At 53.6% G+C, this 22,946-nt stretch overlaps 6 protein-coding genes across 6 annotated transcripts; 3 read left to right on the top strand and 3 right to left on the bottom strand.

Annotated features, from left to right (window-relative positions):
* Positions 1 to 1,129: 1,129 nt before the first annotated feature.
* On the top strand, positions 1,130 to 2,732 carry PtrM4_072160 (PAS-3 multi-domain protein; the record flags this gene model as incomplete). Its single annotated transcript, XM_001941487.2, has 3 exons — positions 1,130 to 1,157; positions 1,208 to 1,504; positions 1,561 to 2,732. 3 exons carry the CDS (start codon positions 1,130 to 1,132, stop codon positions 2,730 to 2,732), a joined length of 1,497 nt encoding a protein of 498 aa, XP_001941522.1.
* A 1,148-nt stretch (positions 2,733 to 3,880) lies between these two features.
* PtrM4_072150 (DUF1421 domain containing protein) lies at positions 3,881 to 5,421 on the top strand (the record flags this gene model as incomplete). The annotated part of the gene is made up of 3 exons (XM_066105976.1): positions 3,881 to 4,042; positions 4,095 to 5,324; positions 5,416 to 5,421. The coding sequence occupies 3 exons, from the start codon at positions 3,881 to 3,883 to the stop codon at positions 5,419 to 5,421; spliced, it is 1,398 nt and encodes a 465-aa protein (XP_065964603.1).
* Positions 5,422 to 6,732: 1,311 nt separating this feature from the next.
* On the bottom strand, positions 6,733 to 9,708 carry PtrM4_072140 (protein containing SET domain protein; the record flags this gene model as incomplete). Its single annotated transcript, XM_066105975.1, has 2 exons — positions 6,733 to 7,866; positions 7,915 to 9,708. The coding sequence occupies 2 exons, from the start codon at positions 9,706 to 9,708 to the stop codon at positions 6,733 to 6,735; spliced, it is 2,928 nt and encodes a 975-aa protein (XP_065964602.1).
* Positions 9,709 to 11,950: 2,242 nt separating this feature from the next.
* On the bottom strand, positions 11,951 to 14,199 carry PtrM4_072130 (FAA1, Long-chain acyl-CoA synthetase (AMP-forming); the record flags this gene model as incomplete). Its single annotated transcript, XM_001941490.2, has 4 exons — positions 11,951 to 12,043; positions 12,100 to 13,232; positions 13,282 to 13,677; positions 13,728 to 14,199. 4 exons carry the CDS (start codon positions 14,197 to 14,199, stop codon positions 11,951 to 11,953), a joined length of 2,094 nt encoding a protein of 697 aa, XP_001941525.1.
* Positions 14,200 to 16,451: 2,252 nt separating this feature from the next.
* PtrM4_072120 (purine permease) lies at positions 16,452 to 18,269 on the bottom strand (the record flags this gene model as incomplete). Its single annotated transcript, XM_066105974.1, has 2 exons — positions 16,452 to 18,138; positions 18,184 to 18,269. The coding sequence occupies 2 exons, from the start codon at positions 18,267 to 18,269 to the stop codon at positions 16,452 to 16,454; spliced, it is 1,773 nt and encodes a 590-aa protein (XP_065964601.1).
* Positions 18,270 to 21,044: 2,775 nt separating this feature from the next.
* PtrM4_072110 (OLE1, Fatty-acid desaturase) lies at positions 21,045 to 22,540 on the top strand (the record flags this gene model as incomplete). Its single annotated transcript, XM_066105973.1, has 2 exons — positions 21,045 to 21,227; positions 21,281 to 22,540. The coding sequence occupies 2 exons, from the start codon at positions 21,045 to 21,047 to the stop codon at positions 22,538 to 22,540; spliced, it is 1,443 nt and encodes a 480-aa protein (XP_065964600.1).
* Positions 22,541 to 22,946: the final 406 nt, after the last annotated feature.

Here is a 22,946-nt window from a genome sequence, read left to right as displayed (position 1 = left end):
CAAGCCTAGTCGCATTTGGGCACCTTCTTCGCTCGTCACCCTTCGCTCTTTCCCGCTACCCCCCCGTCACAACCCCGTTCGTGTGCGACTCGACGACGCGGTCAAGCAACTTGGTCGGACATGGCCTGATTGATCATCCCTGGTACTGCCGTAGCCGCAGTCCCGCGCCGCTGCCGACGTCTTCAAGTCGACATGTCGTCGTCGATCCCTTGGGCCAGTGCATAGCTGGTTCGCTCGAAGTGCAGGTAGGCGTGCAGCTCACCACATGCACATGTGCTCTTTTTCTTTTTCGTTTGCCTCCGGTAAGACGTCATCTGGGCGTCGGCGTACATGTAGACAGCCGGCACGTGACTCTCTGCAACACCCGACCGCTGTCCAACCTCCCATCATGGCTCTTTTGGGCGCGCTCGCAGCCTGTCGACCCGGCTGTGTGTTTGCCCACTGCCGGTACAGCAACAGCCTCTGCAGCCTGTGTCTCTCCGTTCCGCAACCCTGGGCTCTGTGACCCACAAGCGAGCCCATGGACTAACGTCAACCGTCTTTTTTCCACCGAACAGGGGTCGTGCGCCCGTCACTTCACCTCTCGCTGGTTTATGCAAACACCACCCTGCCCTTCCCAGGCTTCCCTTCATTTTCATGCCCCTCGGCTAGCCCACTTCAGGCAGTTACTACCCGTCTGCATCGACATATAACAACACCACGCGCTCGACCTGCGCCAGACTCTTCAACCGCCTTCAACACTGTTAGGTGACGGACTATTACATCATCACAACTGACTCGCATACCCTCCGCGCTGCAGTTGAGCTGCATTCGAGCTGCAATTTCAGCCCAGAACACTCCTCTTGCCTTGTGCCCTTGCGCCAGTGTCACGGCGCCCCCTCAACCTTATCCGAACCAGTACGCGACGGTGCCACCAACGTGCCTTCGTGCTACTTGGACCCTGCCTATTTGACCAGCCAAAGTCCCTCGCCTGAGCCGGCCGACTTCCTCTAACTTGGTCGCCGCCCGTCCTAGAGCGAATTATTAGATTCGACATAACCCGGACGCGTGCGGTACATACATAACATTCATACTACCCAAGCACTCTAGTCCTGTCCTCTAGCCCTCCACCCTTCGAGTGCCTGCCGCAATGGACACCACCTTCATCACCATCCACGGTACGTCCTGACACACCTGCCTACAGGACACGAATGCTCATCCAAGACAGACCTCTCCGACGATGCCCACATCCTGTACTCGTCCGATTCCATTGTCGACATCCTCGGCCATACGCCTGATGAGGTCGTCAACAGGTCCGTGTGGCAGTTCTTCCACCCCGAAGAGCTCCCGCTGGCGAGAGAGCAGCACAGTCGCGGTGTCAGGCTCGACAAGGCCGCCGTCCTGTCCTACTGTCGTCTGAGGAACCGCCAAGGCGACTGGGTTGGCTGCGAATGCTGCTTTTCCGTCGTTTACGATGTGCTCGTATGCTGCACCAGCATCTACCGTCATGGCATGCAGAGCCAAAGTAAGCACCGAACCCCATCTGACTCGTGTTCCATGCTGATGATCCTCGCCAATCAGAGCGCGCGGTTGAAGCTCCCATAGTCCGCAAGCTGTTCGCCTCATCTCCGAAGGACCCGCGCTACCATATGTTGTCGCATCTATCCTCCAAATTTGACCTTGGCCCAGAGGAACAGACCCATGAGCCCCGTGCTGCCCTCTTTCTCAACAGATTCACGCGTACTTTGACTGTCATGTATGCTACCAGCGGCATCGAACAGATCATTGGTATTTCAGGAGAGGCTATGAAGGGAAAGAGCTTCTACTACTGCATTGCCCCAAACTGTCTTGAGGATGCAGTCCGCTGTCTCGAGTCTGCCAAGGGCAACGACTCCATTGCTTACATGCGCTTCTTCTTCCGCGATCCCCGCGACGAAGGGCCTGAGACTACCTCCTCCGAGGCTGAAAGTGAGGACGACATTATGACTGATGTTACAGGCTCCGATGATGAGTCCGAGGGCGGCGTAGGTCTCAGCCGCCCTTCCACCACAGATGGTACACCTAGCTCCAGGCAGCACTCGAACCCAAATCATCGCGCTGGTGGCAGTGAGGAGTCATTTGCAACGCGTGCAAACTCGGGAGACAGCAACAACCGTGGACGTAACCATGGAGCCATGTTCGGTGGGTCGGCGGCCCGCTCAGACATCTCGTCCGTGAGCTCGCCCCGTTCCGAATTCCGGGACGAACCAATTGAACTCGAAGCTGTCATCTCATGCACCTCGGATGGTTTGGTCGTATGTCTGCGTCGCGCTCGCCCAATGCTACCAGGTACCATTCCCATGGCCCAACCTGCGCAGCAATACAACGGCATCTTCGCCGCTCCCTGGGCCACCCAGCCCGTCTTCCACCCCGCCCCGCCGCAGATGCCTCAATACCCACTGGGTGCCCGGCATCCCGCCATGGTGCACGCTGGACCTTCTTTGGACTTCCAAAACAGCTTCATGCAGAGCATTCGCGATGTCGCCGTCTTTGCTTGGGCACTTACTGGCATCAACGGCAGCCTTGTCGATTATGCTCGTGGTAAGCCAGTAGGTGAGAGTCAGCCTCCAGAAGGCTTCCCAGTCTGGAACCCTTTACCGAACCCAGCTTCCTTTGGTAAACAACATTCCGCCGCACCTTCGGGTTACGTTTCCGGGTCCAATAGCTCCTCAAGCAACGACCCCTTTGGATTCGGTGACCCAGGTCTCCGTTGAGGTTCTGAGCTTACGCATCTAGTGAACCCGGCACGAAATGGGTTATGACGCAGGTGCAACATCACCAACACTACCGGATCCAATCTTCTACCGGTCAGGAAGTGTACTAGGCTATCATGCCAAAAGGAGTTATGATGATGCGATGCTGTTGCCAATTTATGATTTCATGCAAGCGATAGCGGATATACCAAGCCAAAGGGGCTATGTAATGACGATAATGGTGAATTTGGTTGGGCCATTCCGCTCTTTCAATTCAGCTGTAACAGAAAAAAACATTCGAATACTTTCAAAAGTACCACCGCTACTCGCTACTGGGCCGTGATCAATTGCGCAAAGTGATGCCGGAAGGCTTCTCATACACGGAAAGGACACTTACAAACAGGATTCCGGCTGCTTATTCGGCTCAAGTACAAGGGATTATAGTCTCTTCATTGATCGGTTGCCATATACTTGTGTCACTAATGTCGAAATGTGGCAAGGTAAAGGCTAACATCCACCACCCAACAGTAATCAAAAGAACACTACTGCCACCAGTCAAGTGACTTTTCCAAGGCTATGCTTCTGCATGTGCAAGATGAAACATCAGTCGGCGTTCGAAACCGACGCGCTTTGTACGACTGTCTTTGTCGCGGCGACTACATGAGGTCACCGAGTCCCCGTCTTCTTTGTTGTAGCACATCCTCGGCTTAGATCAGCACGCCGAACAGCAAATGGGGATACCATTTCCAAGCCACAGCCGCATCCACGTTGATCATTCCATGCAGGTACACATTCCAGAATGTCTTTTCCATTATCTATTTTATCGCTTCATCTGCTTCCGAGTCCTTGTTCGCATGGCCGCTGCCAAGCCACACAGGTTTGTTATGCTGCTGAGTACTTCCTTTCGCTCTGGTCCGTCTTCTTGGTCGGTTTCGACTCTCTCTCTCTTCTTTTGGTGTCCCATAACGTTGTATCCCTACCGAAGCTCGACTGACACCTCATTCGGAAACACTACATACCTGAATATGACTTTTGCAAAACGCGGGGGGCCATATTGGCTACCTCCCATCCTTCTCAGCTTATTCCTAGCCACTCAGCTTTCTACAACCTGCCTAGCACAGAGCGTTACTGCCTCAAGCGGTAATAGTCTTGAGCCGACAATATCGACCATGGTAATCACAGTGACTCAATCAAGCTCACCGTTGCCGACAAGCACGATAAGCTCGACGACAAGCTCGACGAGCTCAGCAGCAGCACAAACACATACCATCCAGGTCGGTCTAGCGGACCATATTTTCAAACCTGACACTACCGTTGCGAATATCGGTGATGTAAGTAAACGCATCGCTATGGCTCTTTCAGACACCCACTGACAACATCCAGACTATCGAATTCGACTTCTACCCGCTAAACCACAGCGTCGTCCGCGCCGAGTATGGCTTCCCTTGTATACCTTACGAGATGATCGGGAACAACAAAAAAGGCTTCTTTTCTGGTTTCAAGCCCGTCAATGCCATCCTCTCCTCACCACCCACCTACCGCATCCGTATCAACGACACAAACCCTGTCTTCTTCTATTGTTCTGCCCCTGGCAGCTGTTTAAACTACGGCATGGTTGGCGCCATCAACCCGAACGCATCAACGAGCGTAACATACCAACATGAGCTAGCGCTAAACAGCACCTATATGCTAAATGCAGGCGAACCTTTTCCTGCCGAAAGTCCCTTACCAAGCAACCTTCCCACCAGCTCAGCGACTGCAAGTCTTTCAGGTTCTACGCCAAGATCCAAGAAAACACTGTCCGCAGGTGCCATAGCCGGGATCGCCATCGGAGCCCTCTCCGTCGTCGTTCTCGCGGCTCTCCTCTTCTTTTTCTGGGGCCGTACCAAGAGTTTGAAAGACGAAGTAAATCGCAAGGCAGGAACCGTGCGTCGCCTTGGTCCGAGCAATAGTTCCACAGCAATGTTAGAGTCAAGCCCAACTGCTGGTGGCCGTGCAGCTCAAGCTGCAATTGGAGGGGGATCGTATCAGCACTACCAACAAGCCACGGCTACCTCACCCCCACCCATGGAACAACAGCAACAGCACATGTACAGCCACCATGAACTAGGACTTAACGGAACTTATCCACACCAGAACTTCAGCACACCAGCACCATCCTACTTCGCCCCACATAACCCACAACCCCTCAAATACGACATGTACAGTCCCATTGGACATCCAGCATACAGCCCACCTCGTCTTTCCCACAATAATACACTCCCACAAATCCCCATAACCGCCCCTTTTGAACTCCCGCCTACTGGCGACCTCCACCAACATCAACATTACCCTCACAATCGTGAACACATGCACATGTCCCCCGCGCCTACAATCACAACCACAAACAACACACTCGGCTCCTTCTCCCCCCAATCCCACTTCCGCTCTGCATCACCACATTGTCTCGCATCAATGGACCAAGAAGCTAAACGCGGAGCGAACAGTGTTGCTACATCCCCAGTCCAACGACAACACGAAGATGCGATACCGACATATTTCGAATCAGTGTATAGAAGAGCGCTGGTGTTTATGAATGGCAGCAATGGGCCAGTGGAGATGCAGGGGTCCGAGGTTGGTGCTGAAGGTAGGGATGGTGGTGGTGGCGGTGGTGGTAGTGAGGGGAAAGAGAGCGAGATGGTTGCGGGGAGTAGGGATGTGGTAGGTATGAGTGTGAGTGGAGGGACGGCGACGCCTACGCCGAGGTGGGAGGAAGTTACTGCTGAGGAGGGGAAGATGGGGAGGCTTTGAGGTTTACGCGGTTTCTTTTTTTCTTTCCTTCTTCTTGGGAGGAGGGCGTTGGTGGACGCTAGCATTGACGTATATATGATTCAACCTTGGTTTATTTCAGAATAGAACAGCGAGAGTACTTGCATGTATGTATGTAGTATAGTATACTTTTCCACCCAACAACACCTTTTAAACGTTATTTTTCTTCAGGCCACCACCACCCCTCAGTCATCAGATTTGAATAATCTGACGAAACACCTTCATCACCGTGACTCAATACCTCTTCACATGAAGTTTCAACCAACTACAAATATTCATGGGAAAGAAGCAGAAAAAGTTGGGTTAAATTTCTTTGAATTTGTATTTCATGTATTCCTTCATCTCTCGGATGTTGCAAAACATCCCTTTGGCTTGGTCAAGTCTGCATACATAACTACCTTATCTGATGCCTCTTATCTGTCATCGCATGAGGGCACCTCGGTACCTCGTCACGTCCTCAAGGCCCACCGGCCCACTGAGAGAAAGACGAACTGAGCTTTTGAAATGGGGCTGCCCATCTCAAATCTCAACATTTCCATGCATGTATGTGTCCTTTCCCTTCCCTTCTTTCCCTTTCTTTCATTGCTGGACATTGCATTGCCAGACGTGTATCGTCGACCAACCAACCAACCAACCCACAGCAACAATCACCAGCAAACCTTAGCTAAAAACGACGCGCATAAAACAAAATTGGCAACCCCAAAATGACTCCCAACGGGGAGTTTATGATCCTGCTTTTAAAATCTTTTTAATTCTTCGCAGGAGGGGGTTTGGGTTTCTCCCACACATGCGCATCCGTCCATCAAAGTCAACAACAACTTTGCAACCACACCAATATAACGTGAAAACGAAAAGCTAGAATCGACCGAACACTTCAAGTCGTCGTAGGAAGGAAAGAAAGAAAGAAAGAAAGAGAAGAAAGAAAAAAGCTTGGGAGAGATAAAAGGGAAAGAAAGCGAAAGAGAGAAGAAAAAAAGGCTTTAGTTTCGTTCATTCGCACCAACTTTGCATTTCATTACATGTTGTTATACACTCCCAAAGAGAAAGAACAAAAAAAGAAGCCTCTGAAGAAGAAACGACAACGAGGATTGAAATGGATATATAACGGGTAAACTCGCCCTGCGGGTCCCCCAAAATAAGAGTTTCTGAGCCATTTCGGGGGAGAAAACAAATGTCAAGAGCCGGGCGGGGATCAAATCGTGAATCGTACTGCTCATGAGGCTGATGTGGTTGCTATTGTTGGAGGAGCGACCGATACCTCCGTTGCCGGCTTTGTTTCCTCTGCAACCGGTGGTAGGATTGCTTCAGCCGTCTTGGGCGGTGGTGAGTTGTTGTTTGGTAGACTGGCCGCTGACAATGTTGGGGAGCTCGTAGATTGGGATTGGGCCAATGGCACGGAGCCAGATGATCCTGTCGATTGTGTTTGCGCCAACTTGGTCCGCCTGTTCCGATTGGTGTAGTCGCTCAGACTGAGCTTCTTGCGCGCCGGCGGTTGCTTGACGGCATTGTTCACAGCAGGTGAGAAGGGCGAGGCAATGGTCGTTGTAGTCGGAGAGCGTGCAACAGTAGTTTCAGTAGTGGCACCAGACGTCGATCCGGGGGTGACTGCACGGCTGTTGTCGGTCGTGCCCAATTCCAACTTCCCAGGCATCTCAACATTGAGATCTACAGACTTGGGCGGAGGATCTGCCGCAGACTTGGGTGATTTGGGCGAGGAGTCGCTTGGTATTGCCGATGACCACGGTGGAGCAGGCGGTTGTGTCGGTAGATGCGACGATTCTCGGGGAGTTTGCGGTGCAGGCGCGTCGGGTAGCTCTTCGGCGTTTGACGGCTCCGAAGGTTTCGGCTCCGTGACCTCAGCATCACCCATCTCCACGTCAGCTGTAGGCTCTGGTGTGGGCTCTTTTTCAGGCGTAAGCTCTTTATGCCTCGTATCAGATACCGGCTCTGTGGAAATATCCATTGCGGAAGGTTCTTCTAGTGGTGGGGATGGTGGCAATGGAGAAGGCCTGCTCGATGATACGTCCTTTAGAGCAGGCGACCTAATCTCCATTTTCACCGATGTTGACCGCATTCGCTCGCGCTGCAATTTGTCCTCTTGAGCTTGTTGCAGAAGCTTGCGCTTGAATGATAGTGGAGGCCTCATTTGACGCGGCTGACCACAAGGTAGTGAGGTAACGTTGTTATCTTGGGCCGTCTGCGTCGATGCGTCCACGTAAACGGGTTTCGGTCTGGGCGCAGCACGCCCGTTCGTCTTGGTCGAACTGCCCGACGTTTTGCGTGCAACACCATGGCTGTGTTCGCGATGACGGGCCGAGGGGGAAGGTTCGGGATGTCCAAGTCGTCTCTGTGCAGCTGCATTAGCATGAAATGAGAGAAGATACGAGGGTCTTACCGAAGACGAGACGCTCGGCGTATTGAGCGTTGAACCAGCGCTGTTTCGTTTCCGCTTGCCCTTGTGTTCATCGTGGTCAAGCTTCTGAAACAACAGTTCCTGATGCTGGATCTTCCTCTTTTCTCTTTCTGACAACTTGTCGCCATCGAGAGAGAAGTGGGTTGCTGGTGTAATGTCGCGACTGCTTGATTTGTGTGAGCCGGACGTCGAACGAGCATCCATTTGGTCTTCGTCGTTGGCGTCGCGGTTCATCGTCTCGCTACCAGCACGGCTGTTTGTCGCATGCCCTGTGCTCATGGGTGACACTTGTGACTTCTTCATCTTCTTGTTTCTGGGCTTTGGTTCGGCAATGGTATTACGGCGTGCACGCTCCAAGAGGCACTCGCCGCCTTGAGATGTATCGCAAGCACAGCCCCCGAAGTTAGCGAGGACACAAGACACCCACGGCTGTATCCTCCTGAAGCCCTCCTTTGCACCGTTGGTGACGACTCTGGCCAGCTGCTTTTGCACCTCGGAATCAATGTCCCAACCAACAGTGAGTTCCTCGCCGGGACTGATTTCGCGGGTGGCTAAAAAGCAAAAGTGATAATCGTTGCTGGAGTCGATCAGAATCTTCATGGACATGTTGGGACTGCAGCTTCTCCTGGCATATCGGAGGATGTTGCCTTCGCGCCGGGTGTCGATATATATAGGTAGATGAGGAGGGAAGAAGACGAAGGGTTCGGGGTGTCGTAGCAGGTCCCATCTGTTGCATGGATCAGAGTAGTAGTCAGCCTTTCGTCCAATGAGGCCTTTGAGCTCTCCAACGTAGCCACCATCTGGCACGGGTGTGTCGGCAATGATGAAGAGCCATTGAGGGTGTAGGCCATGCGCTAAGATAGCCGAGTCAATGTCTGTCTGTTTCACGATCTCTGGTGCAGTCGACGTTTCGAGTTCCTGTATCGTGACATCAATGCGTGAGAAGATGTCCTGTGGTTTCTTGCCTCCGCTTGCTTCGGCAAGGGCTTCAGGGTCCTTTAGCCACATGGCAATATCGTTTGCGACATCGATTCGTGTGTAGGAATTGGATTCAGCGGAAGGCGGTTCGGGGTGTCGGTAGAGGTGCATGAACTCGGACGAGTAGTCTTCGATGGGGCCTTCGGGGTTTGTAGGAGACTTGACGGGACTGTGGCCGTTGAGCATGACGGATCCACCTCGCTTCCGTGAGGTTGGGGCAAGAGCTGGTGCCTGGCTGATGACGCTTGTCGATCCAGATGGGCGATGGCTCGTTTTAGGGCGCTTGTTCGGCGGCAGCTGGTCTCGAGGGCTTCCGCTCTTACGGTCAGGAGCGTAGTGTAGGTCGCCGTTTGATTGCGTGGGCCATCCGTTGGGTTGTACTGAGCCAAGGGGGTCCTTGGGACGCTTCTTGGGGTTCTTTGCGGGTGCCTTAGGTCTGCCCTTGCGCTCGCCAATGCTGTGGGCTTCCCTTCGTAGACGCTGTTTTTCAGAAGCGCTCTTCGCGTCCATGGGCCGTGGGAGACAGTCTGCGCACTCGTGCACATCGGGAACGTGTTGGGCTGACTCGTAGTAGCACACAATGTGCTGCCACGTGTCGCACTTTTCGCACAAGACCGTGTTGCCATCGTCGTCCGAGTAGCCGCAGATGCACTTTATCGTCGACGACTCTTCCTCTTCGATAGGGCCATCCAGGGAAGGTGAAGCGTGGGCGAAGGTGGGTGGTGGAGGGTTAGCGTAGAGGGCGATGGGAGCCGGCTGATGGTCAGCATACGCCTGAACCGCCGAGACGTCAGTCATAATCTGGCTGGCAAGCTCGACAGTGTGTGTGTATGTTTGTGTAGTAGGTGCTCAGGCTCTGTGGTCTCGGGATCGCATGACGCCCAACGCGCGAACAGAGGGCAGGGCTACCGACGGCGAGTCCGCACAAATCCAGTGACCGCCGTCGACGAGTGCTCGTAATTGCTAGCGATTCGCAGGGCTCTCTTTAGCTAGTAGGCTAGCAACAGAGGCTGTCGTGTGTGGTTGCAGGGTGTGCGAGGGCGGAGAAGGGCGGCAGCAAAGGCTCTACGACGTCACTCAGCGGGTTTGGTCGATGGACTATCATGAAGATCAGGTGCTGGCGTGTGTGTGTGCGGTTGCGTGCAATGCGCCGTGGGTGAGGCACCGTGGTGAGGGATGGGAGGCTCCAGGCGGCTTCGGAGGGAGGACTTGGCTTCGGCTGGCGTGAACAAAGGAAGCAGAGCGCGCGCGATCAAAGACTTTGTGGTCGGCAAACTCAGCAGGCGACGTGTGTTGAGGAGCTCTGGGAAGGGTGGGCTCGGATGGCGGGCAGCGGTATGGGAGTCAGAATGGCAGTGGAGAATCGAGCGTGCGAATGTCCTGAGAATGAATGGCCCCAACTCTGGCGAGCGAGTTGGGCTTAGTGGGAGTGGCCTGTGCACGGGAACATGGACAGGAGTGAAAGTGCTAGATGCAATTAGTAACCGAGGGGTCACGGTAGTGGTAGGAGAGATGGGAAGCAACATGGGGCGCGCATCCTCGGCCTGCTGGCCTGAGACGGGCGCTGCATGTCTGTCGGCTGGGCAATGCTAGGGGGACACTTTCAGCACCAAGAAGAATAATGAAAGTTGGACTGCAGACTGTGACGCCCTTGGGGGGAGAGATGTGACGAGAAGAAACGGCAACACCGCAATCCTGGGGGGCTGGCTCAGGTGGGCGGCGAATGAGAGGCGGCCCAGGACGAGAGGTGCATTCGCGCCAATACGGCTACGGATAGCGGTGGTGAGATTGCGACCTGGGCAGTCTGGTTGCAGATCAAGTTCGTCCACGGCCCGGGCGCTGGGCTGGGCGTTGGTTGCAGTGCGCAGTGCAGTCGTAGTGATGCTATGCTGGCCGTCACCCGTCATGCATCCGACCGTCCTCATGACGGATCGTCGCTGATGTGGACGTTGATGTGGACGTCGCAGGCGCGAGGCGAATAAACAACGATAAGACCTGCAGCTGTCCCGCCCAGTACGATGCTGAAACATTGCTTCGCCCCCCAAACGTCATCACCAACGGGCTTCGGCTTGGATCCCACTTGGGCCTAACCCATCCATGCACTTTTTGGTCAAAACCACCCACTGGACCCCGACCGCGTTCTGATCCAGAGCCTACATCCCAGTTGCAGTGTCTTTTCTGCACCTCGGTCGTGCTGCACACCGGCTCCGCACCGAGCATCCCCCTAGTAGGCCCAGAACTTCAGCCACTCGACACCGGCCCTCCGTACTTGGAGAAGTCAAAAGTCAAAGAGACGCGCCCATCTGCGACTGGCGAGCACGCCAACAGTCGTGTCCGTCACAGCAACCTTGATCACCAAAGCCACGCACGGCACACTGAGACGCTACCCTGCCAACGCGCAATCAATCTGCCGGCACTATGCTCTAACACTTCCCGTAACGCCCAACTGCGCTATAGTTATAGGTCGCCGCAACCCGTGTCTTTTGCACTTCCAGGACGGCTCCATCCCAACTCGTCTCGCGCAAGCCACGTACCACGCTCTCACGCCCGCTCCCAACATGTAGCGCTAGATTTCACCACCATCCGTCGCGTGCAGCTCTAAACATGCTCCTGCTTGCATGACGCCTGTCTTGAGCTCAACCCATCGACGCCTCATTCCTACAAGCAGGAACACGGCGCATGAAGCCCACTATGATGATAGCATCAGACTTCCATGACTTTCAACCCATCGTCCGGTCTCTGTGGCGCCCAGCCGTTGCGGCGCAGCTTCCAAAGCGAGAAAAATCAATTATAAAACACCAAACCACACACAAACACTAGGGCTTCGTACTGTTATTCGCTTCTAGATACACGCACAACACCTCATGAAACCGCCGACGCCAAACTACATACGGATATAAATAATTACATATCACTTTCCTCAATCCCACGTTGCAAATTTTACACTTCCTTCATCAATCGTAGGAGAGGAGAGGCAACAGAGCAGCAAAACAACTTCTCTGCTGCACGACTAACTTTCTTCTTCTTCTGTCACATGACTCTACGACGACTTGCCGTAGGCCGCGTCAACCTCCTTCTGGTAGTGCTCCAAGATGCCCTTGCGGTTAAGCTTCTGTGCAGCCGTGGTGAGACCCTGTGCCATGGTTAGTATATAGTTCTCGTCTGATCTGCTGACTGGTGAAAACTTACGTTCTGTGGCGTCCATTCCTCGTCTGCCAACACAACACCTTCAATCATCTCAAATGATGCCAGTCCACCCTTCTGACCCGCCTGTTGCAGCTGCTTCAGAACCGCTGAGTTGATCTTCTTGTCGTGAACAAGCTCTTCCAAGTGATCGCCACTGACACCCTCTGCCGCAGCAATCTTCTTGAGTTGTGGCTCGGTAGGGACGATGATAGCGATGGGCTTCTGGCGGTCCTGCGCGGCATAAACGCAGATGTTAGCTACGATAGGCGCAGAACGGTAGATCGATTCGAGCTTCTCGAGAGCAATATATTCGCCAGCAAGCGTCTTGACGAGGTTCTTCTTGCGGTCGATGATGCGGATCTCGCCGTTGGCGTTGAACTCTCCGACGTCGCCAGTCTTGAACCAGCCGTCTTCCGTAAAGCTCTCCTTGGTCTCCTCGGGCATGTCCAGGTAGCCGTCCACAACACCTCCACCGCGGATCCAGATCTCACCCTGTGGTGGGTTGTTGGTGGAGAAGTAGCCGGCATCGGCAAAGTCGACAAGCTTCATCTCGACAGAGCCGGGCATCTCACCCAAAGCGTGTTCATTCCAGGCCAAGGGGTCCATGAGCGCACCCATGGCACACGTCTCAGTCAAACCGTAACCGCTGATCATGGGTGTAATGGCAATGGAGATGAAGCGCTGCGTCTCCTTTGCAATGGGTCCACCACCGTTCATGCAGATACGGAGCCTGCCACCAGTGGCCTCCTTGACCTTGTTGAAGACAATTGCGTCGAGAAGACCGCTGCCTGGAAGACCTGTGCCCAAGAGGAAGCCCTTGGCCGCATATGCGCCCCAGAACATGTTGCTCTTGAGGGCGCCTCCACCCTCGACCTTGTTGATGATGCCCTTCTTGATCGTCTCCCACACTTGCGGGACACCGACCATGACGGTAGGCTTCAGCTCACGGATGTCACCGGCGCAATTTCGCACAGATGCATCAGAGAGAGTTCTGATGGTTCCGTAGCCCATGGTGCCACCCCAGTAGAGTACGGCATTTTCGAAGACGAATTCGAGGATATGTGCGGCGGGGAGGTAGGTGATGAGGACGTCTCCGGGACCGAGGTACTTGCCTACTATGACATCGACACCAGCGACTGGGATGTTGTTAGCATGACTTTTGAGAGAAAATGTTGGGATACGTACTAGCAGAGACGACGTTGCGATGTTTGATCATGACACCCTTGGGTGTGCCAGTGGATCCGGATGTGTACATGATGCAGGCCAGATCGTCGGCCTTGGGAGGGACGGGCTCGGATGGCTCCGACTCGCCCATCTGGACCAACTCATCGAAGCTGATGACCTTGAGGTGGGGGTGTGCCTGGGTGAGGGTATCAATGTCCTTTTGCTTGGGGTCGTTCTTGGTGCAGTAAACGACGACCTGCACATCCTTGGCCTCCTTCATGGGGTTCACAAGCCTGGGTAGGAGCTCTGGGTCTGTGAACATGACCTTTGCGTTGGTCTGAAGCATCGAGTGCTTGAGACCCTCTTCGCCGAGGGTGTCATACGCCGTGACAATGGCCATGGATTGTGAGATGGCACCTATAGTAAATCAGTCTCGAGTCCCACATCTATCATATGTAATTCCTTACCGTGAGCGGATGCCAGCCATTGCATGCTCGTGGCAGCGAACAGATGCAGCCTGTCTGAGGGCGCAAAGCCGAGTGATCTGAGACCCGAGCCTGCAGCAAGAGCCATCTTCTCAAACTCGACGAAGCTCTTGTACTTGTACGGGCTAAGCTCAAAGTACTGCCACTTCTTGTCGACCTCCTGCTCTTTGCCATCTACCATCTTCTTGACCTTCTTCGTCTCCTCGTGTATGTTGACAATGCGACGCGCACCCACGGCCTTTGCGTTGCCATACTTGGCGGCCGAATGTCGCAGGACATCGTATAGCGTCTCAACGTTATCGTGGGGCTTCGTGACAAGTCCATCTTTGGCCGCGAGATTGCGGCGCGGTATCGTCTCACCCTCGACCTTTTCTGCGTTGGGGACTTCGCATGTGTATGGCCCCGACCTGTAGGTCTTCGCCTGGGGCATCAGCTTCTTGAGGTCTTGCACCATGTTGGCGGCTCGGGGGTAGGAGCTGTCTTGTGTGGCGGTGAAATTGCGGGTATCTAGATAGAGGGAAAGGGGTATCGCAAAGAGAGCAAGTGCAAGACACAGGTAAAATAGTATCGACGCCAGCGGAGAATGGCGGATGGGATGAGGTTGGGGTGCTGGGGGAGCTGCGGCTTGTTATGCTCACCGTCGCTAAATCCAACGTGCCTGGTGCTGGGCGGCCGAGCTTCTTGGGGCAATGACCTCACAGCCACCAGCAAGCTCTGGGCTTCTCCTGCATCGAGCGCGACTGGGGCTAGCCGCACCCCCTCCACTTCTTTTTTGTCGAACAAGATGCGATTTGGAAGATCGACAACGCATCACTCACGGCAAGGTTAGCCAGGTCGTGTCAGCCTGTCAGCCTCCTGTATCGTCCATATTATCTTGTTTTGCTGGGATTCTGTACTGTCGCGGATTGATGAGCCCGTCATCGTGTTGACGCGCTTCCGAGGCTTCCTGTAGCGCGCGCGGCAACCAAGCACACGATCCGCTCAAAGGCAGATATATCGAACGGGCCAGCCAGCGCCACGTCCATCTGACCCTTCGCCATGATGGTCAGTCTCACAGAGATACTAGGTTCAGAGCCTGTCTTGGATCCTGAAGAAGGTGTGTAAGAGTACCTCGACAAGATGCACCGAATCACAACCTTATACTGGTCCTCGGCTCAATGCATTCCTTTGTCCTCGCCATTCGCTCGCCACGGTGCAACTCCTCCTCAGGCAAGACAAAGGTCATATCGGTAGATTTACTCATCAAATCATGTAGAGGCTTTCATCATCTTCTCGCAAGCCATACCCTCTCAGTCGCTCGGCTTCATCGATTCCCAGGCTGCAACATTGGAAGTCAGCGTGGCGGGTCATGATCTAGTAATCCATCAATCGAGGGGGCTTCTGACTTCGGATCGCAAGGCAGGAACCACAGGCGCAGGTATGTAAACTTTGCCCCAGAATGAACGGGGTCATGTGTTACCCCAGACTTTCTCGTTGTTTGTTGTTCTTGGCTTTCATTCTCAGCTATGCCTTGGCCTTTCTTGGAATCACACACAGCCACATTGGGGTGATGTTGAGCCTTAGCATAGACAAATGTAGTATCGTGCAACAAGCATATGAGAAACACCTAGACAGGGACATCCGCAGCTAGCTCAGCAAACCCATTCATACACCTGGGTGACATAAAATACTTGACACTCTAGTAGATAACATTGTAGGCCCCAGATACACCTATTAGGAATGGAATAGAGTTGTCAAGTATTTTATGTCACCCAGGCGCATACAGCCATTACGCCCTCATACCCCACTCTCTACCAAACACCTCCACTAACCACACCCCCAAAAAAACAGTAGTATGGAAAGTAACCCCCCTCTTCTCCACCTGGATCTCCTCGCCCCAAAACTTCCTCTTCACCTCCTCCCTCCTCGCCCCCCAATCCACCATCCTCGAGCTCGGCGCCGGCGTCTCCGGCATCGTCGCCCTCTCCCTCGCCCCAAAAGTCCACCGCTACACAGCCACAGACCAAGCCTACGTGCTCAAGCTACTCCGTCAGAACATTGTCGAAAACTTGGATACCGTGTTTCCTTCCCCGCAACGTAAGGGCAAGGGGAACGGTAAGGCGGGTAAAAAGTCCAATGGGAAGACTAGTGCAGAAGACCGTATCCTTGTTCAAGAATTGGATTGGGAAACAGATGCCGTATCTAATCTCTCACCCGTCGACTTAGTCATAGCATGCGATTGCATATACAACGAGGCGCTCATCGAACCGCTGAATAGCACGTGTGCTGCCTTGTGTAAACTACGCGAGAACAACAACAACAACAACAACAACAAGGACGAAGAAGAGGGTGGTGGTGGTGATCAGAAACCTACACTCTGTCTTATAGCGCAGCAGCTACGTAGTCCAGATGTTTTTGAAGCGTGGCTGAGGAGTTTTCATGCAAAGTTTTGGGTTTGGAGGGTTCCGGATGGGTTGCTGAGTGAGGGGTTGAGGGAGGGGAGTGGGTTTGTGGTTCATGTTGGGGTTGTGAGGTGAGGGGTTAGGGAGGGTGATTAACAAGTCATGTATTTGGGAAGGAGATAGGTAAAAGACTATCTATCTATCCAGTGAGGGTATCTCACTCAAAACCGCCCAATGATAAATACGAATCGTGGTTCGAGAATATACGCTACGAAGAACAACCGCTTTTCAAACGAAACGAAAAGACATTAAAGGAAAACTCCCCCTACGCAGCTTTACCAGGCGTAATCTCCGAACTAGCCCTCCCCTCCACATCCTCAGCCACCTTCCTAATCCTCGCCCACTCCTCCCTATCCTTTGGCTCATCAACCTCATTCGCCGTCAACTCGGGCGTCTCCTCATCCTCAATCTCCTCGGGCAGAACAAGATTCAGCACAATGTTGACGAAAGCGACAACCGCGAATCCAGTTTCCATGATAAGAACGATGGCGTTGTAGAATCCCAGGAGCGCCGCGTTGGGCCCATCGTAAGTGAAGACGTGAGCGAACCAGTCAGGAACCATAGTAGCGCCGAACCCAAGCGTAAAGCCAGCGGTGAGGATAAAGCGGTTCCTTCGGGTAAATGGCATAGTGCTGATAATACGGATACCACTGACAGTAACAGCGCTGAAGAGGAAAGTCGTCATACCGCCTAGCACCGCAGAAGGAATAGCCACAAGAGCAGCAGCGAACTTGGCAAAGATACCCATGATAATCAACCAGAAACAGCATGCATAACCTGCTTTACGATTCGCACACCGCGTGAGGGCAATGACGCCGTTGTTCTGTGCGAAAGTCGACATGGGCGTGATTGTGCAGAGGGCAGCAATCATGCCGTTGAGACCGTCTGCGAGGACACCGCCTTGGATGCGGGAATCGAACATTTCGCCGTCGACTTCGAGACGCGAGACATCGCATGTAGCGGTGATGTCGCCGATGGCTTCCATGGCGCAGACCATGTAGACGGCTAGGAGGGGTAGGACAATGGGCCCGTAGACAGTGAGCTTGAATGTGTTGACCCAGATGAAGGATGCTGCCGGTGCAGCGTCAATGGTGGATTTGTCAAAGTAGCCTGTGGCGCCGGCGATGATGCATCCGACTAAGAGACCAATGACGACAGCAGTGGACTTCATGATTGGAGCGCCGAAGCGCTCACAGATGATGATTGTGATGAAGACGCTGAAACCGAGACCGATGAACTCTGCGCTACCCCAAGGAAGAGCATGGGGTGCGTTGATGTTGGGGCAGAGACGAAAGAGACCAGATTCGGGACGAGACTGACAGTCTCCAGAACCACCAGCCCAGTTTTGGAATCCAGTAGTTACAAGGTTGACACCGATGAGCAAAACCGTTGGTCCAGTGACTAGGGGAGGGAAGATCTTCTTCAGGATACGCGGACTAGTGAAGGACATGCCAATTTCGAGCAAGGCACATACAGCACATGTACCCAGAATAGCACCGTAGCCGTCTGGGCAAGGAAGTTTTGTGCCATCAGCAGCAGTTGGACAGAAGCCAGTTGCATACATTTGGCTCAGCGCCCCAGTCGCCACCGGAATAGTAGCAAAAGAAGTGCCAACCACGGAGATCAGGCCGGTACCGATATAGTACGGAGTCTTCCAGATGTGAAATCGCGTGATTTGAATAGAGGACAAGATACCGCATACTACGAGCGAAGTCGAGACGAGGTAGCGCTGTTGGTCTGAACTCAAGTTGGCGGCATTGGCGAGGATGATGGGAGGTGTAATGACACCTGCTAACATGGCGAGGGCATGCTGAAATCCAAGTAGAAGGGCCAGTAGGACGGGCATGCGGTCATTTAGACCGAAGAAAGGAGCCGCTCTACGTTCCTTCTTCATAAATGGAAGATTTGGTCGGAAAAGAAAGGCATAGTCGTATGTGCCGACCAGTCCATCTCTGTTGTTGTTAGACTGAAATCGTCAGGTTGGGAATATGCCATACTTTGTAGTGAAGGCCTTTACGGCACGTCGTGCCTTTTCTCCAAAGCTACGCTTTGGCGTATGGTCTGGTCCGATCATATCTGCCATGTTCGCTCCAGACTCCTTGCAGGTTCCCAGCGGAGAAGAATCTGACTGTTTCAAGCACCCTCTTCTATTATGGATACTGGTAAATAACGTTGGACAACGATTCGCTCGATATAAAAAATCCCGATAAGATTGGCGAAGGCTGGAGATATCGAAATGCGCGACCGGTTGCTGGGCTGAAACAAGCTGGTCGGCTCCGGGTGTGTCGCATGCAATGCTACTTGCCACTGACAGAAACGCTCTTGATCGTGATTGCGATAGAAAGTTCGATATCTGAAAAGAAGGACGTGGGGATGGCCCACTTGATCTAGATAGGAGGTTTGGCCGGCGTGTTTCGCTGTGGAGTGACGGCTCGAACCGAAAGAGCTACGTCCTCATTCTATATAGAAGATATGGAGAATAACTTCTATCATTCACGATACACAATTCTTCAGGGACAAGGTCTTAGCTCAGCTCCCAAGACCACCCACGGGCCGCCAGAGATTGGAGCTGGCCGACGATAGTCGTGTGCCGCCGGGAGTAATTACTCTTCTCCACGGCAGAATCGTCGCTAAGGTGCGCATTTCGCAGTGCCAGGAGGGCGAAACCCGCGTATGTGCTAAAACGATCGTCTGAACTGATAGCATGCAAGAAGGTGATTGGTCGGTGGCGGCCTAAACGCCCTGCGCGGTCGGTCCTCTCCGACGATAGAGGACGGGAATTATTGCAGGAGATGCATCCCACCTCATGGTGGATGGAAGTTGCATCTGGATCTGATGGTGAAGGTGTGCTGAACATGCTGTTCGCCGGACACCGAGAAGGCGGTACTTTGCGCAACAATTCAGGGACGAAAGCCGCGCCGCGGTGCGTGAACAGCCGGTCCGGTTATCGGAGCCTTGTGGTCAAGTGTGGATTGTTAGTCTCTGTTGCACGTGTACTTTTGAGCACATGCAGAAAATGTAGTGGAGAAACTTGGTCCCTTTTCCATACCAATATATTTCGAAGATTATGCTGACGACGTTCACAGAACAGATAATTCTGATCAGGGATACTTCTAGCTACAGGAGGATCCATGGGCCAGCATACATTCTACCTACTGAGCTGTTAGCGCGCCTTATCACCACCATGAGCTCATTCAACGTCATGAAAGAGCTTGGTTGTTCTTTAGATGTCATACTCGTGCTTGTAGGCATACATGCAGTCTCAGTTGCGGACAGTCTGCATGTGGTCTGGTCCTAACTGTGTCACGTGATTGCAGCGACATCAGCCATCATCCTGTCTACCTGTCGAGGTATGCTACCCTTGCTGGGAAAACTAGGTTGTTGGCTGCTCGGAGGATGGCGAGTAGATGCCAGCTCTATGACTGTTTCAACAGCTTGAAGCTTGCAGCTTGCAGGCCAACGCCAACAAACGTCCCGAGTTTGCCACTCAGCCCTACCCGCAATCTGACCCTGTAACGCTCATAGTCCAGTTCCTCGAGTGATGGGCTCGATGCGCGGTGCTCAAGTATGACGGCGCAGGCGCAGCGATCGATGATTAGGTGGTGTGAGACAGTGACCTGGAAGCCGAGGTAGATAAGGATTCCCTCATTCGTACCGTGGTGCATCCATCTCAACCTTATGGTAGTAGAAACGCATCAGATTGATATGCCCGAGGATAAGGTAGCGGGTGTTGGGAAGCGCCACGCCCAAAAGAGAGAAGCTTGCGAAGCGCACCCGAATTTCAAAGGCCAGCAGTGCCAGATGCCGACTATGTGGCACCAAGCAGAAGACACTTCAACGTTGCCGTGTCTGTAGCTTGGGCGAATCTTCCCATTACCCATGTACATTTGAGAGTCATTGGCACGGCCCACTGTGTCTCTGCTAGGGAGCATTTTGCCACCGCATCGAAACCTGGTGTTCATGGCCAAGTTCCCAACCCGCAGCCTTCAAGCTGTAATACAGGGTCGACATACGTAAGGTTGCAGGATACCCGCGATAGCGCATGTCAACAACTTTCTCAACGGGACTCCGGGAATCAGGCATACGCATGTTTGCGACTTGGGCCGGCTCCTACCCAGTCAATGCGGCGTGTGGTCGAGTGGGGTATGGCGGCCGAAGAGGACAGCTAGCAAGCGATGGATGACGAGACTCTGATTTTACCACGGTGTGCGCTTTCTACGCCCACCCAGCACCCACTGGGAGCAATGTTTTTTGCACCAGACCGCTCTTTCACTGGTGGCATGGCTGGAGTGGAAACAGTAGCGTGTGAGCGGCCGTGGTGATTTCGCCGAGTGTAGTGCGAGGGCCTGCGATTGCTCAGAATCTGGGGAAAAGAGATACTCGCACCGCCACCCGCACCGTTCTGATGGCGAGATCAACACGCTTTCAGGCCTTAGCTCCGAAATTTTCTCGCACCGGGACCCTGAGAGGCGTCGTGTACTTTGGCGCTAAACCGCATATGACAAAGGTTATGGCGATTGCTGCTTCTCGAGCGACCTTCAGGGCTCCATGCAAGGTCCCAAGCTTCGCTTATGGCCCGCATAGTGTTGAGAAAGCCAGCATTGTTGCCGCCTTATTAATTGTGCTGCCGCCCGTCTTTGCTGCCCTCTCCATCCTCTACTGCTCCTTCCACTTACCTTCTACCTCGTCGTTCACTCGGACGTGGTGAAGCTTTCCATCGCTGTCGGAGCTTTGTTACTCACCAACCGGAAGCTGACCGGAGCTCAATATTTTTTTGAGCCACTAGTCGCTTCCACCACCCCCCTCGAATCTGTCATTTACCCTTTATTTCTCCGGCTTCTCTATCTAAACCATCAACATGCCTTCCCACCAACCTACCGCCGGCATGATGGCTGTGGATCCCGAATACATCAAGCAGCCGTCTCCTATGGCCAGCACCTCTGAGCCAAACCGCAACCCAAAGTACGACCCTAAGAAGCCGCACATTACCGACACACCCATCACAAAGGCAAACTGGTACAAGCACGTCAACTGGCTAAACGTAAGTTCAGACCCGTGGTTGCAATTGAATACGGCGGCTAACAACTCGCAAAGGTCACCTTCATCATTGGCATCCCTCTCGCCGGCTGCGTCGCGGCCTGTTTCACCCCGTTGCGATGGCAGACAGCCCTCTGGGCCGTGGTATATTACTTCTGGACCGGTCTCGGTATCACAGCTGGTTACCATCGTCTCTGGGCGCACAAATCGTACAACGCCTCGCTGCCACTGAGCGTCTTCCTCGCTCTTGTCGGCGGTGGCGCTGTTGAGGGCTCTATCCGCTGGTGGAGTCGCGACCACCGTGCCCACCACCGCTACACCGACACCAACAAGGACCCCTACAGCGTTCGCAAGGGTCTTCTCTACAGCCATCTTGGCTGGATGGTCATGAAGCAGAACCCCAAGCGCATCGGCCGCACCGACATCACCGACCTGAACGAAGACCCCGTCGTCGTCTGGCAACACAAGCACTACATCAAGGTCGTCATCTTCATGGGTCTCATCTTCCCCTCTGCTGTCGCTGGACTTTTGTGGAACGACTGGAAGGGTGGCTTCATCTACGCCGGTATCCTTCGCATCTTCTTCGTCCAGCAGGCCACCTTCTGCGTCAACTCGCTCGCCCACTGGCTCGGTGACCAGCCCTTCGACGACCGCAACAGCCCCAGGGACCATGTCATCACTGCGCTCGTCACTCTCGGTGAGGGCTACCACAACTTCCACCACGAGTTCCCCTCAGACTACCGCAACGCTATCGAGTGGCACCAGTACGACCCCACCAAGTGGTCCATCTGGCTGTGGTCTAAGCTCGGTCTCGCCTCCAACCTCAAGCAGTTCCGTTCCAACGAGATCGAAAAGGGCCGTGTTCAGCAGCTCCAGAAGAAGATTGATCAGAAGCGCGCCAAGCTCGACTGGGGTGTACCTCTTGAGCAGCTTCCTGTCATTGAGTGGGACGAATACGTTGAGCAGGCCAAGAACGGCCGTGGCTTGATCGCTGTTGCCGGTGTTGTTCATGACGTTACCGACTTCATCAACGAGCACCCTGGTGGCAAGACCCTGATCAAGAGCGGCATTGGCAAGGATGCTACTGCCATGTTCAACGGTGGTGTCTACTTCCACTCCAACGCTGCCCACAACCTGCTCTCCACCATGAGGGTCGGTGTCATCCGTGGTGGATGCGAGGTCGAGATCTGGAAGCGCGCTCAAAAGGAGAACAAGGAAGTCAACATCGTCAAAGATGAGCAAGGAAACCCAATTATCCGAGCCGGCAACCAGGTTACCAAGGTTGCGCAACCAATGCTCAGCGCCAGCGCGGCATAGATATCCATACGTTTTGATTTAGCGAGGCGGGCGTTTGGGATGCCATTCCACCTTGAGTAGGCATAATAATTTTTTTCTTTCATTGCGTTCGCTGGCGAGCATCAAGGGAATGATGCTCTAGCACCATTAGACAGTGTATGTTCGTAGCCTTTGTGAAGCATCATGCTTTGCGAAGTGAGCTTTATGGCTTAGGCCGACAATGATATCCATGATCTCAATAATGTGACCTCTGCGTGTGATCTGTTCTTGATGATTTCAAACTGAAATTTCATAGTGGTGGGGTTGTGCTTGCTTCTTTCCTAACGCCGTGGTTATTCCAGGGCACCTGCCTTTGAAGTTTCTAGGTCTGTGCTCAACGTCAACATTCCAGATGTCTTTCGTTTCTATTACCTCTAAGCTTCAAACC

The sequence above is a fragment of the Pyrenophora tritici-repentis genome, chromosome 2 (genome assembly GCF_003171515.1).
Source record: "Pyrenophora tritici-repentis strain M4 chromosome 2, whole genome shotgun sequence".
NCBI lineage: Eukaryota > Fungi > Ascomycota > Dothideomycetes > Pleosporales > Pleosporaceae > Pyrenophora > Pyrenophora tritici-repentis.
This window is presented reverse-complemented; position numbering and strand designations above follow the sequence as displayed.